Source organism: Arachis hypogaea, chromosome 12 (genome assembly GCF_003086295.3).
Source record: "Arachis hypogaea cultivar Tifrunner chromosome 12, arahy.Tifrunner.gnm2.J5K5, whole genome shotgun sequence".
Classification (NCBI taxonomy): Eukaryota; Viridiplantae; Streptophyta; class Magnoliopsida; order Fabales; family Fabaceae; genus Arachis; species Arachis hypogaea.
The window spans coordinates 106,290,883-106,307,583 of record NC_092047.1 but is presented as its reverse complement, the minus strand read 5'-3'; the positions used below and the strand labels follow the sequence as shown (position 1 = coordinate 106,307,583).

General features: G+C 40.1%; 2 protein-coding genes across 3 annotated transcripts; one reads left to right on the top strand and one right to left on the bottom strand.

The window, feature by feature from the left end:
• Positions 1-1,143: 1,143 nt before the first annotated feature.
• LOC112728070 (uncharacterized) lies at positions 1,144-5,027 on the top strand. Of its 2 annotated transcripts, none has more exons than XM_025778052.3 (3): positions 1,144-2,372; positions 3,193-3,293; positions 4,535-5,027. In XM_025778052.3, exons 1-2 carry the CDS (start codon positions 1,401-1,403, stop codon positions 3,244-3,246), a joined length of 1,026 nt encoding a protein of 341 aa, XP_025633837.1. In that variant the 5' UTR covers positions 1,144-1,400; the 3' UTR covers positions 3,247-3,293; positions 4,535-5,027. The 2 variants fall into 2 exon arrangements, with proteins under 2 accessions (XP_025633837.1, XP_025633838.1); XM_025778053.3 differs by having other exon boundaries at positions 4,484-5,027.
• Positions 5,028-14,557: 9,530 nt separating this feature from the next.
• Positions 14,558-15,187, bottom strand: LOC140176844 (uncharacterized). Its single transcript, XM_072208398.1, has one exon. It carries the CDS (start codon positions 15,185-15,187, stop codon positions 14,558-14,560), a length of 630 nt encoding a protein of 209 aa, XP_072064499.1.
• Between the last annotated feature and the right edge of the window lie 1,514 nt (positions 15,188-16,701).

Genomic DNA, 16,701 nt, shown 5'->3' with positions numbered 1-16,701 from the left:
TAAACAAAAATCCACTTTACATAAAATTTAGAAATTTTAAAATAAAAATATTTTATTTTTTTGAAACATCTTGATAATATACTCTTAATAATTATGTTCCATCATTAAAAAAAAAAAACGATAAAATAAAATGAGCAGTCGACTACTTGGTTATTTTTAGGAGTGGCAAACGGGTCTAAATTCGCCGGACCGATCCGCGTATCTCGCAAAAAAAAGTGAGTCGAACTAGAAAATTGAGACCGCCACACTTCAAAAGTCTGTCTAACTCGCACCGCTTAAACCACGGGCTTTGGTGGGGTGAGACGAGTCTCCCCGACGGCCCCAATACTTTTTTTGGCTAAAGACATCTTTTGAAGATGTTCTAATTTAGTGTTTTGGATTATGTTTTACGTTTGATTGATTATGTTCTAAATTTGTAGATGTTTAATTATATGTTTTGGACAATATTAGTTTTATTATTTTATTTTAAAAACTTGGTTTATAATAATATTTATCACATATTTATGATTTTAAAGATTTTAATGTTTATAAATTTAAAAATTATAAATTTATTAAAATAATAATAAAATTATATATATTATTTAATATTTAATAATAAAAAAAGATTTGACGAATTTGGTCTGCCAGTTTATAGGAGTGGATCATCTCCAGTAAAAAAAAAAATGAATGATGTCTAATGTCTCATTCTTTATTGCTCTCTCTCCTCTTTATTTTTGGTTCCACGTAGGTAGTGTTTATTTTGAGGTATTGGGACAGAGACTGAGAGACTGAGATTCAATATCATGTTTGTTGGTTTAGAGATTAGTACTAAAAGTTCTGTCCCAAAATTTCAGTATTTTAGTACCTCCAAAAAGGGAGGACACATGAGACTGAAATTTTTAGAGACGGAAATTGAAACTTTAACAACATTTTATATCTAAAATATCTTCATTTCAATTAATTAATTTTAATTTTACCCTTTATATAAATTAAATTAGAATTTTATTCTTGTTTTAATTTATATCTCCTACTTTATACTAAATAGAATATTAAAATTTATTTCAATCTCTGTTTCTTAGTCTCTGTCTCTGAGTCTCAGTCTTTCAGTTTCTAAAGCTATCTAAAAAAAATTAGAGAGAATTCATTTTTCCAATCTACTAAGTACTAACCTGTCATTAAACAAGATGAGGTGAAATTTTAGGACTCCCTCATTAGATAGGGCAGAATGGACCAGGGTGGCTTTTGGCGGGGCGGGGCTCCCCGTGTGCCACCCCTAGACTACTTATTATTGCCAACCCGAAGAAAACAAGTTTAAACGCAAAAAAGACTCACAGTTGCAGACTTCACTCTCACTATCAACCAATCTCTCTCTTTCTCTCTCTCTCTCTCTCCCCACCGTATTCCGCCGCCACCCACCACAAATGGACGACCGGCCGCCGCTACAAAAGATCGCAATCTCCGGCCCAACACTCGCATCCCTAATCCAGCGCTTCTCCACTTCCCCTTCCTCCCTCGATGGCCTCCTTTTCGGCCACGTCACCCTTCTCACTCCTCTCAACCTCTCCGACGATCCCTCCACCGCCTCCTCTGCCACCACTACCTCCGATGAATCCACCTCATCCGCCACCCTCGTCGCCACCGTCACCGGTTTCATCTCCTCCCCTTCCCCAACCTCCACCTTCTACGACTCCACCGGCACCGTCACACAAACCTCCCTCCGCAACCTCCTAAATAACCACCACCACCATAACAACCACCACCTGATAGGTTGGTTCTCCGCCCGCCGGAAAACCCCACTCCGTCCCTCCATGCGCGAATTCTCCGTCACGCAATCCCTCTCTTCTCTCTCCGCATTCTCCTCCCAAATTCAGAACTCATCAAACCCTAATTCCACATCATCTTCAACTGCTTCTTCCTCCTCCTCTTTCTCCCCTTGCATCTTCATCCTCTTGTCTTCTCCTTTCTCCAACGACCACATCCACACTCACGAGTACCGCGCGTACCAGCTACGCGCTTCCTCCTCCTTCGAACCGAAACTGATCGATATCGTCAACATCGGGCCTGCGTTTCGAGGGCATTATGGTTCCTTTAGTCCTAACGCGGCATTCCCGGTGTTGGAATGCGATTTGGGAATGTCAAGCATGAATGAAGATCGTGATGGTAATGCTGACAAGGAAGATGAGAGATTGAGTGTGATGAAGGAGAAGGCGAAGGATCAGAGGGAGCTCGATGGTTGCGCCGAGGGTTTCGAGGTTGGGAGGTTGAGCAGGATGATGGGGTCGGAGGCGAGGAGTTACACTTCGAATTTGGAGGATTTGTATGAGAAGATGCTTGCAAAGGTTGAGAATCTGACTAGGTTGGTGGAGCAGAGTAATGCCAAGGTTCTTGAGCAGGTAAAAATGTTTTTCTTTTTTTGGATTATCATTTTTGCTTTATGACTGAGTAATCATATAACATCTTAAAAGTGAAGTATAAAGTAGATACTTATAATCTCTTGGAATCTAGAAAACAATAAATACGTCACTCGTTTGTTAGAACATAGAAGGATGTTTAGAGGATCTATCATGGGGATAAATCATTTCTCTTAAATGTAGATATTTTATTATTTTTACTGTCCTGAAATCTTAGTAGTTCGATGTTTAGGACAATAAATCATTTCTCTTTATGATGGAATGCGATGCAATGCTTTGATTAGTGTAGCGGTTCCTAGCTAGTGGTGAGCTTGATAAGAATGTGGCGATTTAAATTGCACGAGTTGCATGTGATATTGTGATGTTTCTTCTCTTCGTCATTGTTGTTTTATAATAGGAAGCAACATTGCTGTTTGATCCATATAACCCTAAACCTTAGGTGTTGTTGATTGACTAAACTCTGAAGGGAAACTTTCCATAAAATGCGGTTTGAACTTTGAAGTATTGGTTTATCCCACCTTAGTTGTTGACATTCAGAATGTTGTCAAATTGGAGTCATAATGTTGCCGTGTTGAATGTTAAATAGCATATAGTAACAGCTTTGTCTTGTCGTTGAGCCGTTTAGGTATCCTTCAGAGTTGAAAAACATTAGTGCCTACATAGCCAAAAGTGGTATGAGTTGAATGGTATAGAGCGAGATTTTGTACCTTTCTGCAAGAGTGTCTGCTACCTCTCTTTTGTTAATAAACTTGATAGAAACTAGTAACTTATGTTCATTTTTTCTTTTATCAACTTTGAACAGGAACATTATAATAGAAAGTTGAGGCAAAAAATTAGAGCTGCTGCCTCAGAGTAACTATCATTATCAATGATGGCAATGCTTTCGTTTTAATTTCAGTTCAGGTAATTTTTTTATGTCTTGTATTTGTCTGTTCCTACCCCCCCCCCTTCTTTTTCTCTAAATTTCTAAGCAATCTTCTCAAATAAATAAAAAATTCATGCTATCAATAAAAATAAAGCAGATTTGGTAATAGATCTCGTGATATCAATTATTTGTTTATAAGCTCGTCTTTGCATTATTAAAACTGCATATTCATCAAAGTGAATTGTAATATTACTAAAGCTCATTTGGTTCTTGCTCAAGTTGAGCTAGCTAACTGTATAGCCTTCTAGGGACTCAATTTTGTTATGGCCCTTGTGAGTTTGGAGATGGAAATACAGAAATACTTTTACTCATCATCATCATCATCATGGTGTTAGCTGATGATGTTTGGTGCAGATCTGTAGTCATAATATCCTAGATTCTTAATCAAGCACACTCATTCTATATCAAGAGTCAAGACATTTATTACTTAATTTTGGTCACTGTTGTAAAAATTATAATTATATCATTTCACATATAAATTATGTCCTTAACATGCATAAAATTTTTAGTAGCTTCCTACCTACAACGATACTATTCTTTCAGCTTCTTGTTATTGTGTCTGAAAGAGATCTTATTCATGTTTTCCTTAATAGTAGATGCACTAGTGCATATTCATGTATATTTGATAGACGTTCTTTTCTGGTTTTAGGGTGGTCCACATTGCAGAGCAGAAAGCCTATGTGTATTGTGCTATATAGTCCTACCCAAAATATGCATATTTCATATTGTATTTGAGTTTAGCCTTACAGAAGCATTTTCCTGAGGACGTGCACTTTTATCTCATCATCCTCACCCCTTTCTGTTTTCTTGTTTTGTTTTCCCGGTTTTTGCTATCAATTGAGTTACACAAGTTATTTGAGTTTTGTATAGCTTAGGAAGGATTCTTTTTGAGAATTTGATATAAAAATTAACAGTAAACTATTAATGCAATCAACCTCTGAATGTCAACTATGTTAGTGTTGAATAATGCGACCTTGAGTTTAATGCAGCATTTAAGCAGTATAAAATAGTGGCTTATTTCCTGCAAATATATCTGATTATCTTCTCTTATGCTGGCATATGGTTGGATTACTTATGTCAAATAGCTTCTTGAAACTCACTAATGTCATGCTTATATTAACTACATGTTCCACTTGTTTTCATGCATTATATGACTGGGGCGCACTAGCATGGCAATCATCCATGTTAACAAGCTTATTTTTTGTGTGGCACAAAGCAGAGGAGGGTTAAGCAAATTGACGATTTCAGCCTTGTACACCTGACCTGGATAAGCAACAGTTTCTTCTGGTATCACTGGAAACATGAGACCGGCTGTTTGGACCTTTTGGCAGGCCTATCATATAATCTGTCCTGCTATTGTAGATTTTGTATTTTTTACTTCATGGTGACTCTTAAAGCTGAAGAAGGCGGTAAATCGTGCAGGGTGGTTGAATGGTTTTGGTCTTCCTCAATTCAAAAAGTTTTGAAGCTTTCTCTCCCAAGCTTTTGTGGCACATATTTGCTTCCTGCAATGACATGCCAACTGTATTTTGTATTGTTTGCTTTTGGTTCCTTTTATCCCCTTCATAGAATATTAAAATTTCAGCTTTAATAGTTAGTTTTACTTTGTTGCTTGCACAAAGATCACTGTAAAAGAAAGAAATGAAATCAACAAGCACTCGGTTAATTTTGGTATGTTTACAAAATTATCATTCTATGGTGAACTTCTGAAATTTTCTGTTCTGTAATTATGCCCACCTTCTAGATGCTAAGCATTCATTATAAGCAAAATGTACTACATTATGTACGAAGGTAATTTAATGGTTCAAAATTTATGTCCTTGAGGTACAAGCTATACACTATATGCACTATTGAATTATCTTGGTGCATCACACACTAAATTAAATGTATCATAGCATTCTCTTTGATTATAAATAAGGTACTCTAGTCTTGCATCAAGTACTAAAAATGCTGGGATTCCTCCTCTATTATAGTGGTATAACATCCTAGGGTTGGTTCCAAAACAATGTCTTCGATGAGTAGGAGAAAGAAGCGTATTTTACTAATATTTAAATTTTGAGAAAAGAACAAATAGGTCTCTGTTTTCTTTCGTTCCTGACCATTGAAAAATATTTTTAAGTCCATGACGTCTTTAAAAGTTGGACGGATCAGTCTCTTCGTCCAAATGCTTCCGTCAGACCCAACGGAAAAGTCTGAAGTGGCTCCCGTAATGCTTGTCACGCGTACGCGTGGGTCACGCGTACGCGTCGCACTTCCCTCTCACGCGTACGCGTCGCCATGAATTCAGCAAATCCTCATTTCTTCACGATTTCTCCACTTTGCATACTTTTTTCCCATTTCTTTCAAGTCATTCTTGCCTTCAAAACTTTAAACCACTCAAACAAACATATCAAGGTATCGAATGGGAGAAAAGTAAATTAAATTTAGCCTTAACCCCATTACAACCATTGAAAAGACCTCTTGATATGTGTATTCATGCATTGAATATATGTTGATTGGTAGAAGAAGAGTAAGCCTTAGAAAGCAAGATTAGTAAAGAAATGAGAGAATCGACCCTCAAACACTAGAGAGATTAGAGTGCAAACACTTCCGGTGAGGATTCGATGCTCAATTCCTTATTCCTTGCTTCCACGAGCTTTCTTCTTGCAAGTATATTTATACTTCATTTTGAGAATTGAATTAGTAGAATTCATAAATCATCATACTATCTTAGCCCTACTTGTTCATATATGTTCTTGGAGATTGATTCATTTTTAACCAAATAGGTAGACGCATTTTGCATATTAGTTGATGAACCACAAGAGTTTAGCATGGGGACATGCTAATGTTTAACTGTGGAAAAATTGATGAACCATAATTTTATGGTTTATATTGTATTGAATTTGGTGGATTTTATCAACTTTTTCCACATTTATTCATTAAAATAGCATGGTTTTGTGAATTTCTCCTAAGTGTGCTTAATGATTGAAAACATGCTTTCTAGGCTATTAAATTGCTAAATTTAATTTATTTTTCTCACATTCGATGTCTTGATATGTTTGTTTGAGTGATTTAAAGTTTTGAAGGCAAGAATGACTTGAAAGAAATGGAAAAAAAAGCATGCAAAGTAGAGAATTCATGAAGAAATGAGAATTTGCTGAATTTATGGCGACGCGTACGCGTGACCCACGCGTACGCATGACAAGCATTACGGGAGCCACGTCAGACTTTTCCGTTGGGTCTGACGGAGGCATTTGGATAGAGGGATTGATCTGTCGAACTTTTAAAGACTTCAGAGACTTAAAAGTATTTTTCAATAGTTAGTGACAAAAATATCTAAAAAAAAAAGGTCAAAAAACTATTTATCCTTTTCTCTTAAATTTATTTACTATCTTCTACAATACTACAATGCCAATTTCTTAAAATTTTTAGTAAGCCAATTCGATTGTTTTTCCGGTCAATATTTGATAATAATTAAAACAATAATGATATGATTTATTAAAGTTAATTATTAAATCGGTTATTTATATTGAATACATATTAAAATATAAAATATATATTAAATTAAATTAAATAATACGTATATTTACGCATAAATATATAACAACAAAATTTTATCTCACTAAAAAAGATTACAACATAGACCAATTATTTGTATATATATGACATAATTTAATAATTGATTTTTTTATATGTATAACATAATTCAAATTGTTTAGAATTGGCCAATGGAAAACACGAATAACATTAGCATTAGTAGAACAAGGGCATTTTTTGAGTTTTTTAAATTTGTAAATTGTTATGAAATTTCTTTCAGAAAGTCTTTCTTCTCTTATAAATTTTTAAGTTCATTAGTAAAACAAAAATAAAGCCTATAAGTTTCTTTTTATACCAAAAGAGATGATAACATACACAAATGGAAAATAATAGAAGGTTTGCTGGAATAGTGGTAAGTAGTAACTATTAACAATATAAAACAGCTATGAATCGGAACTGAAAATAGTATATTGTATACTGGGCTTGTATTAAAAGTCCAAATGTTGAGGGAAGGTGGCTGCTAACTTGCTTTATGTCTGGGAGTCGCTGCCCGATTTGTATGTTTGAGAGAATAAGGGATGGTACTTACAAAGATACTCCGATGTCTAAGTTAGTAAGGGGGGTAAACATGTTTGAATGTATTGGAGCCTAGATTTACCTGAGTGAGACAGTGTATTTATAGAGAGGATCCAATAACCACCGTTGAAGTAGTTCTACTTCTGATGGTGGATAACCGTCCCTTTATCTTAGGGTTGTTGGAATCTCTCTTCTAGAGGTGGGTGAGAGATTCAAGGAGGCAGTTACTCACTTGGATAAGTGTTGACTGCTTAGTAGGTGTTGACTCCGAGTTCTTGGTGGAGGTCAGATAGTACGTGGAGGCCATCCTTTTGGATTGGGCCTCTTGTCTTGATTTGGGCCTGGCTTACATTTTGGGACAGGACATAAACAGTGCCCCTACTCGAGTCTGATCTCTTAGCTATGAGTTGGATTCGAGTATTAATCGAACTCGGGGATGCTTTAAGTCGATTTCTTCTCTCATGTCGGAAAACCGACGTGGTTTTTAGTTTTTGAAACCGACGTGATTTTGAATTTTCAAACATTGCGTCTAATCAAATGTCGCATCCGTTTGGCCTCTGTATTTACATGTGGGCGGGCAGTTACATTGGTAACGGCGCGTTCTTTTAATGACCGATCTGTTTTTACGATTATGCCCCTAGTGGATTATGAATGTCTTTCCCTCTTCTTTCTTTCCTTTCTTTCATTTGCTCTCTGAGAACTATTTCGCTCCTTCGCTCCTTTCCTCGCTCACAAGATCCTCAAGCTTTCTCTTTCGTTGCAGCGTTCGTCTTTCTATCTTCTTCTTCCCAAAAGGTTAATTCTTTGTATCTCCTTTTTGTTTTTCTTGATATGCTGCCTGTTTTGAGAGCGAGATTCTTTACTGTTCGTAGTTAGGAACATTTTCGAAATTTTGTATTTTCCCTTTTGCGAGGCTCTCTTTTGCATCTCTTTTGCTATGGCTTCTATTTGCTTTTTCCTTCTGTTTGAAAAGAACTTCTTCGTTATGGGTTGGTTTTTTGATGATTTCTTTTTTCTGCGCAATGTAGGTATTATCAATTTCTCATACATTTTTTCTTTTTTACGCAATGTCTTCCCAAATTTCTGAGGCCCTTTTGAGATGGGTGGATACCTCTGTCCTTTCTGAGAACCCTTTAGTGGATACCGTCTTCATAACTGAACTCAGGAAGCACCATAGGATCTGTAACCTTGAAGGGGACGAACCCAAATATGAGTTGGTAGCCCCTAAATCCTGAGGACCGAGTTTGTTATGGGAGGAATGACGATACTGATCCCCATTTTATTTTTATGTATGACTGTCTTTTTACCCGTTTAGGGGTTACCTTGCCTTTTTTCTGACTTTGAAATAGAAGTCCTGTCCCACTGTAGGGTAGCTCCTTCCCAACTGCACCCCAATTTCTCGGATTTTATGAAAATTTATCAACTTGTCAGCCGAGAGCTTGACCTCCCGATCTCTGTGAAGATCTTTTTCTATCTTTTCTACTTGACCAAACCTTTCAGTAAGCAGAACAAACAACAATGGGTGTCTTTCCGTGCCATTCAAGGCCGGAAAGTCTTTTCCATCTTTGATGAGTCCTTCCACGACTTCAAAAATTTATTTTTTAAAGTCCAAGCCGTTGAAGGCCATCACCCTTTCTTCCTGGATGAGGATAATGAGCCCCGCTTTCCTTTGTACTGGGTAGAAGCCTCTCCCGTGGAGAAATATAGCTTAGCAGACTTGGATGGGGTAGAGGAGGCTATTATTGAGTTCCTTCGAGAGGCTTGGGGATGGGCTCCAAACCTGGACACCAAGAAATTTCTTCTTGGATCTCTGAGTTCTGTCAGGGCCGAGCTAGGTAGTTCTTTATTTTTTGCTTTTATAGTCACACCTGACTTCTCCGACTTGTGTTGATTTGCTCCCGACTTGTGTGCTAATGAATCTTGTTTTTCTTTTCAGAAATGGTGAAGAGCGGTTCGAGAGCAACTTACCAGAAGGTTCAGGAGGCGAAAAGGAATGCTCGCGCCCGAGCTACTGCGCAGGAGGTCGGGGCTTCTACTACTACTCCTCCTCTTCATGGGCTTGGTTAGGGGACTTCTTCCTCTCGGCCAATCTTGGTAAATCCTATTCCTACTCATCCTCCTCCTCCTCCTGCTCCCCTTGTTCAGTCCTCTCCTACCAGTGTGCCATGGAAACCGGCTCCTCTTTTGTTGGGGATGCCGGTTTTGATGGTTCGAAGTTTACTAGGAAGCACATCCTTCCATTCAGCCAGATTGCTATGGATGATGCTGCTATCCGAAATCATCTTAATATTTTGATCCAAGGGGGAATTCAAACCGCTAGGGTTTACACCTCCCTTCTTGATATATTTGATAAAACTCCTTGGAGTACTACCCAAAAATCTTTAGAGGATCTCCAAGGGAGGATTGCCATGTATCAGGAGGATGAGAGGAGGTTACAGGAGGAGAACAACAAGCTAAAGGAAGAGCTTGCCCAGGCCCGGGAGAGGGAGAGGAAGCTGATGTGCCAGTGTGCCATGGCAGAGGGTTTGAAGGAGAAGGCCAAATAGAATTACATTCGCCTTTTTACAGATAAAATTGAATTGAAGGAGGAGCTGGAGAAACTTAGGGAGGGGTACCAGGATTTGGAGGAGTCTGTGGCTGAGGGGACTGAACTGTTGTTTGAGGTGTTGAAGCAGCAAGTTAGGGTTTTGGCCCCTGACTTGGATCTGTCGCCTTTAAACCCTGACAAAGTTGTTGTTGATGGTGCCATAGTCTCCCCTCCACGCCCTGTTATGGATTTCGAGTTGAAGACAGCGGGACAGTGCATTGTTGAATCTCTTTCTCGTGAGGTTGATATGCCGTCTTCTTCCACCGCTCCCAAGGTTATTCCATCTCCTAATGCTAAAGAGATTCCTCTGACCCCTCCGACTTCAGTGGCCGAAGCTCCAAGTTCTCTTCCCGGTGATGATTCCAATCCTCTTCTTGGTCCTCAGTGATTTGAAGCTATTAAGGCCCGGCTTGTGGGTCCTTTTTATAAACTCATTTTATATTTGTTTGTTAATATCTGCGTTGATGGTTCCTAACATTTGATCCTTTTCCACGGGGTCTTTTAACAACAATTTTTGTTTTTTGGTCCTTTTGGATATGGCCTTTAACAAAGAAGTTATTTTTATCATGCATGTTTGTTGTTTTCTTGCTGCTTGATTAGACTCAACTCACTTTGAATTTTCTTAAAGACTTTTTGAAAAAGCTCGAATGTTCTCTAAGGGTAAGTGCTTTTACTGCTCTGTAAAGTTTTCGAGAAAAACTTGCTTTGAATAATTTTAGCAAAGGTTTTTCTTTTGTAGAAAACTTTTGTTTTCGATCCTTGGGCCGAAAGCTGTGAAGTTTTAAGTTCTGAAAAAACCTTTTGCTAAGTAGTCTTCTTCTTAGGCAGGGTCTTTGTGAAAAAACTCTTATCCTTGATTCTTCCCTAAGAAATTCTTGCATCTCTTTGTTTTCCATTACTTTGACCTCGTACGTTCAACTTTACTTTGCTTTATTGAATCATTTACATAACTTAGGTTATTCTTACGATATATTTTACTCTGCTCGGGCTTTTCAACTTATAATTCGTTAGCTATATTATGTCCGAGCTTGTCATGATCGACTTTTATTACCTCTTTACACTGACTTGTACCTCGTCACTTTATCTCACCGACCACACGGGTCGGTTGATGGATTTCGCGCTTTATCGAGCTTAAGTCGATGCGTATCGTAGTAATAGTAAATGAAAATTTAGAGGGAGATGATAAAGAGATAAAAGAGAGATATTATTACTTAATGAATTGTGGATAATGATGCTTTTGCTACTAAGGGAATGATTATTCTGCCCCTAGCTCTCGTTTTGATGCTTCGTTAAAACCCCATCTAGTAAAACCCTTTTGGGAAAAAAACCATAAAGTCAGAAAAAAGAGTACATCAGGGAGCGAAGTTTGCTTCTAGCTATAATATCTCTTCATATTACAAGCATGCCATGATCTCGAAAACTCGGCTCCTCCTAAATCGGACACTTTGTAGTATCCTTTTCCTAAGACCTCTACTATCTTGTAGGGTCCTTTCTAGTTTGTGGCGAGCTTCCCTTCGCCTGACTTGTTTACGCCGATGTCATTTCTAATTAGGACCAGGTCGTCTGAGGCGAAGCTTCTTTGAATGACTCTTTTGTTGTATCTATTCATCATCCTTTGCTTGAGCACTGCTTCGCTTATCTGTGCTTGTTCTCGCACTTCTGGAAGTAGTTTGAGTTCTTCTTTGTGAGCTTGAATATTGCCGACCTCATCATAGAATCTTACCCTTGGACTTTGCTCGTTGACTTCAACTGGGATCATGGCTTCCATGCCATAAGCAAGTCAGAAGGGTGTCTCTCCAGTTGTTGACTAAGGTGTGGTTCGATAGGCCCACAATACTTGAGGAAGCTCCTCAGCCCAGGCTCCCTTTGCTTCTTAAAGCATTTTCTTCAATCCTGCCAGTATGACTTTATTGGCTGCCTTAACTTGCCCATTTGCTTATGGGTGCTCTATCGAGGTGAACTGGTGCTTGATCTTCATACTGGCCAGATTTCTAAATGTAGAGTCGGTAAATTGAGTACCATTATCGGTGGCAATGGAGTGGGGAACTCCAAACCTTGCAATGATATTTCTGTAAAGGAACTTTTGACTCCTTTGAGCTGTAATAGTTGTCAAGGGTTCTACCTCGATCCACTTCGTGAAATAGTCCACTCCCACTATGAGGTATTTTACCTGCCCAGGGGCCTGGGAAAAAGGCCCGAGTAGGTCCAGTCTCCATTTTGCAAAAGGTCATGGGGAAGTGATACTAATAAGCTCTTCTGGGGGGGGGGGACATGGAAATTTGCATGCATTTGGCATGACTGATACTTCTTCACGAAGTCGTTGGCATCTTTCTGTAAGGTCGGCCAAAAGAACCCAGCTCGGATAACTTTTCTGGCTAAAGACCTTGCTCCGAGGTGATTTCCGCAGATGCCACTATGTGCGTCGTCTAGGACTTTTTATGTCTTAGAAGTCGGGATGCACTTCAGCAATGGTGTCGATATTCCCCTTCTATAGAGGATATTTTTCACCAAAGTATAACTTTGTGCTTCCCTTCGGATCTTTTTGGCCTCTTTTTGCTCCTTAGGTAGGATGTCGAATTTAGGTATTCGACCAAAGGAGTCATCCATCTGACTTCACAACTGAGGGTTCTTGGAGAGTTTTTTGAATCAGGCTTTTGTTGTTCCCTCCTGGCTTGGTACTTACTAACTTGGAAAGGGCATCAGCTCTGCTATTAAGCTCTCGAGTTATATGTCAGGCCTCGGTTTCTGGGAAGCGCCTAAAATGTTCAATAGTTTTTTTAAGTACCTTTTCATATTTGGATCTTTGGCCTGATATTCTCCATTGATTTGAGAAGTCATTACTTGAGAGTCATTGAAGACTGCTACTTTGGTCGCGCCGACTTCTTCAGCTAGCTTCAGCCCGACAATCAAGGCTTCGTATTCTGCCTGATTGTTGGAGGCCGGAAACCTAAACTTCAGAGAGACCTCTATTTGAGTTCCTTTCTGATTGGCCAATATGATGCCCGCACCGCTTCCAACTTTATTGGATGAGCCATCCACATACAACTCCCAATATGTGGAAGCTTCCTCTTGGTCTCCCACGTATTCTGCTGCGAAGTCGGTGAGGTATTGAGCTTTAATTGCTGTCCGAGTTTCATATTTCAGATCAAACTCGGACAGCTCTATAGCCCATTGAACCATTCTCCCTGCAATATCCGTTTTGTGAAAGATTTGCTGCAAGGGTTGGTTCGTTCGTACTTTTATAGTGTGAGCTTGGAATTAAGGTTGAAGCTTTCTGGACGGCACTATTAAGGCATACGCAAACTTTTCAAGTTTTTGATACCTTGACTCGGGGCCCTGTAGAACCTTGCTGGTAAAGTAAACAGGATGCTGCCCGACCTCGTCTTCTCGTATAATGCTGACGCCACAGCCTTCTCGGCGACAACCAAATACAAAGATCAGTTCTTCTCCGATTTTAGGTCGAGTTAAAACAGGAGGTTGGCCTAAAAACCTTTTGAACTCCTGAAAAGATTCTTCGCATTTAAGAGTCCATTCGAACTGGCATACTTTCCTTAGTAGAGAAAAAAGTGGTAGGGATCTCAACGCTGATCCCACTAGGAATCTAGACAAAGCTGCAAGTCGGCCATTCAGCTGCTGGACTTCCTTTAAACAAGTCGGGCTTTTCATTTCTAGGATTGCTCTATACTTATCGCGGTTAGCCTCTATCCCCATTTGTGTTAGCATGAAGTCCAGAAATTTTCCAGCCTCTACGGCAAAGGTGCACTTTGCGGGATTCAATCTCATCCCATGCGCCCTTATAGTGCTGAAGACTTGTGAAAGTTTGGACAGGAGGTTGGCCTCATCCTTGGTTTTTATTAACATGTCGTCCATATATACTTCCATTAAACTCCCAAGGTGAGGTGCAAACACCTTGTTCATCAACCTTTGGTACGTGGCTCCTACATTTTTTAACCCAAAGGGCATGACCACATAACAATAATTTGCTTTAGGTGTGATGAAAGATGTCTTCTCCTGATCCGGTTTGTACATTGGGATTTGATTATATCCCGAGTACGCGTCCATGAACGACAAGTATTGATACCCCGAGCTAGAATATACTAGGGCATCAATATTTGGAAGAGGATATGGATCTTTTGGGCATGCTTTGTTAAGATCAGTGTAATCAACACACATCCTCCACTTGCCATTTTGTTTCTTGACCAGCACCACATTTACCATCCAGGCCGGATACTTGACTTCACTGATGAAACCTGCCTCTAGTAGGGCTTGTACTTGCTCTTCGACCACTTGAACCCGCTCGGGACCGAGCTTCCGTCTTCTTTGTTAGACAGGTCGGGACCCTGGATACACAGCCAATTTATGCGACATGAGTTCGGAGTCTATCCCAGAAATGTCGGAAGCTTTCCACGCGAAGAGGTCAGAATTTTCTTGTAGGAGTTTAGCCAGCTTCTGCTTCATTTCTTTGGCTAAACTGGCTCCAATGTTGGTGTTTTTTCTGACTTCTTGCCCGATCTGAACCTCCTCGGTCTTTCCTTCGAGTTGTGGTCGTAGTTCTTCTTTAGCTCAGATTCCTCCGAGCTCAATAGTGTTGACTTCTTTGCTTTTACTTCTCAGGTTCAAGCTTTCGTTGTAACACTTTCTCGCCAGCTTTTGATCTCCTCTAATGGTGACAATCCCCTCTGGCATTGGGAACTTCATGCAAATATGGGGGATAGAAACCACTGCTTCAAGCCGATTTAGGGTTGTCCTGCCTATCAGGGCATTATAGGCGGAGCCCACATCGACGACAATAAAGTCGATGCTTAGAGTCTTGGATCTCCTTCCCCTTCCAAAAGTTGTATGTAGGGGAATGAAACCTAGTGGTTTAATTGGAGTATCCCCCAATCCAAAGAGAGTATCCGGGTAAGCCCTTAACTCCTTCTCGTCTAATCCCAGCTTGTCAAATGTTGGTTTGAACAAGATGTCTGCTGAGCTCCCTTGGTCTACCAGAGCTCTGTGTAGATGAGCGTTGGCGAGAATCATTGTGATCACTACTGGGTCATCATGCCCAGGTACAATACCTTGTCCGTCTTCTTTGGTGAAGGAAATAGTTGGAAGGTCAGGTCCTTCATTCCCGACTTGGTAAACTTCTTTCAGGTGTCTTTTTCGAGATGACTTGGTCACCCCTCCTCCTACGAAGCCTCTCGATATCATATGAATATGTCGTTCGGGGGTTTATAGGGGCGGACTTCTTCGTCCGTGACCTTCATCGCCTCTTTTCCTCTTTCCATGATCGTCCGACCTTTTCATGAGATATCTGTCTAACCGACTGTTACGATGGGTAACCGGAGATTGTTGGGCTGGACTCACTGGGTTGGCCCAATCGTCTGAGGAAGGAAGCCTTCGAGCGGGTCTGCGTCTTGGGGGCCTCCGTCCGACTTGTGAGTATGAACGAATGGGGGTGGTACCTGCAAAGACACTCCGATGCCTAAGTCAGCAAGGGTGTGAGCAGGTCTAGAGAGTATTGGAACTTAGAGATACCTGAGAGGTGTCAGTGTATTTATAGTGGTGAACCAATAACCACCGTTGATGTAGTGCCACTTTTTTAGGGTGATAACCGTCCCTTTATCTTAGGGAGGTTGAGATATGGCTCCTGGAAGTGGTTAGAGAGATTCTAGGGGCAGTTACTCATTCAAACGAATGTTTATCTGCCAGCTAACTCTCGTCCCCGACTTCTTTAGGGTAAGTCGTGGTAAGAACCGACTTCCCAGGAGGAAGGTCGGTGCTGGGTGAGGCTCAACCCTTCAGATTGGGCCCTTTATTTGTACCTGGGCCTTATTGTTGGGCCAGGGTATGAATAGTGCCCCTACTCGAGCCCAATTTCTTTTAAGATTTTGGGTTCGAGTATTCTACTCGGGGACGTAGCCGACTTGGGAGGGAACCGACATGTTTGTTTGGAACCGACGTGACTTTCGTGACTTTTGATTTTTCACAGTTACGTCTAATCAAACATCGCGTCTGTTAGAGGTTCGCGTAGGTATTGATTACCTTGGTAACGCTGCACCCATTAATGACTGCTCTGTTTTTACCATTATGCCCCTAACGTGTTTATAAATACTTTCCCTCACTTTCATTGTTTCGTTTCTGCAATTTTTCAAATTTCCTCTTCACCTGTTCGTGCTGCACTCTTGCGCTTGAAGGCTTTCATTTCCTCCAACCTTTTTCGGATAAAGGTTAGATTTTTCTTCTTCTCCTTTTGCAACATGCTTTCGGTTTGCATGCTTTTATTTTTCGGATGGATAGGTTGATTCGTAGGTTTCTGTTTGATTCCGTACTTCCCCCTTAGAGACCATGTTTTTTATTTTCTTTTCTTTTTCCTTTGTAGGTTTACCAAAACCCTTTTTTAAAAGAAAGAAAATGTCTTCTGTTGAAAGTCTTGCTCAGTGGGTCAATGTTACGGTCCTGGGGGAGGAACCTTTGGTTGACACTGACTTTCTTACTGATCTTCGCACTCGCCACCGGCTCTGCACCTCTGATGAGGATGAGCCGAAGTATTAACTACTTGCCCCGGGTCCAGAAGACCGGGTCTGTTTTGGGAGGGCTTCGGAGGCAGCCTCTCATTTCTTTTTTATGTATGAGAGCATGCTTATCCGCCTGGGCGTTTTCCTTCCTTTTTCTGACTTTGAGATGGATGTTTTACCCCACTGCCGTGTTGCACCTACCCAGCT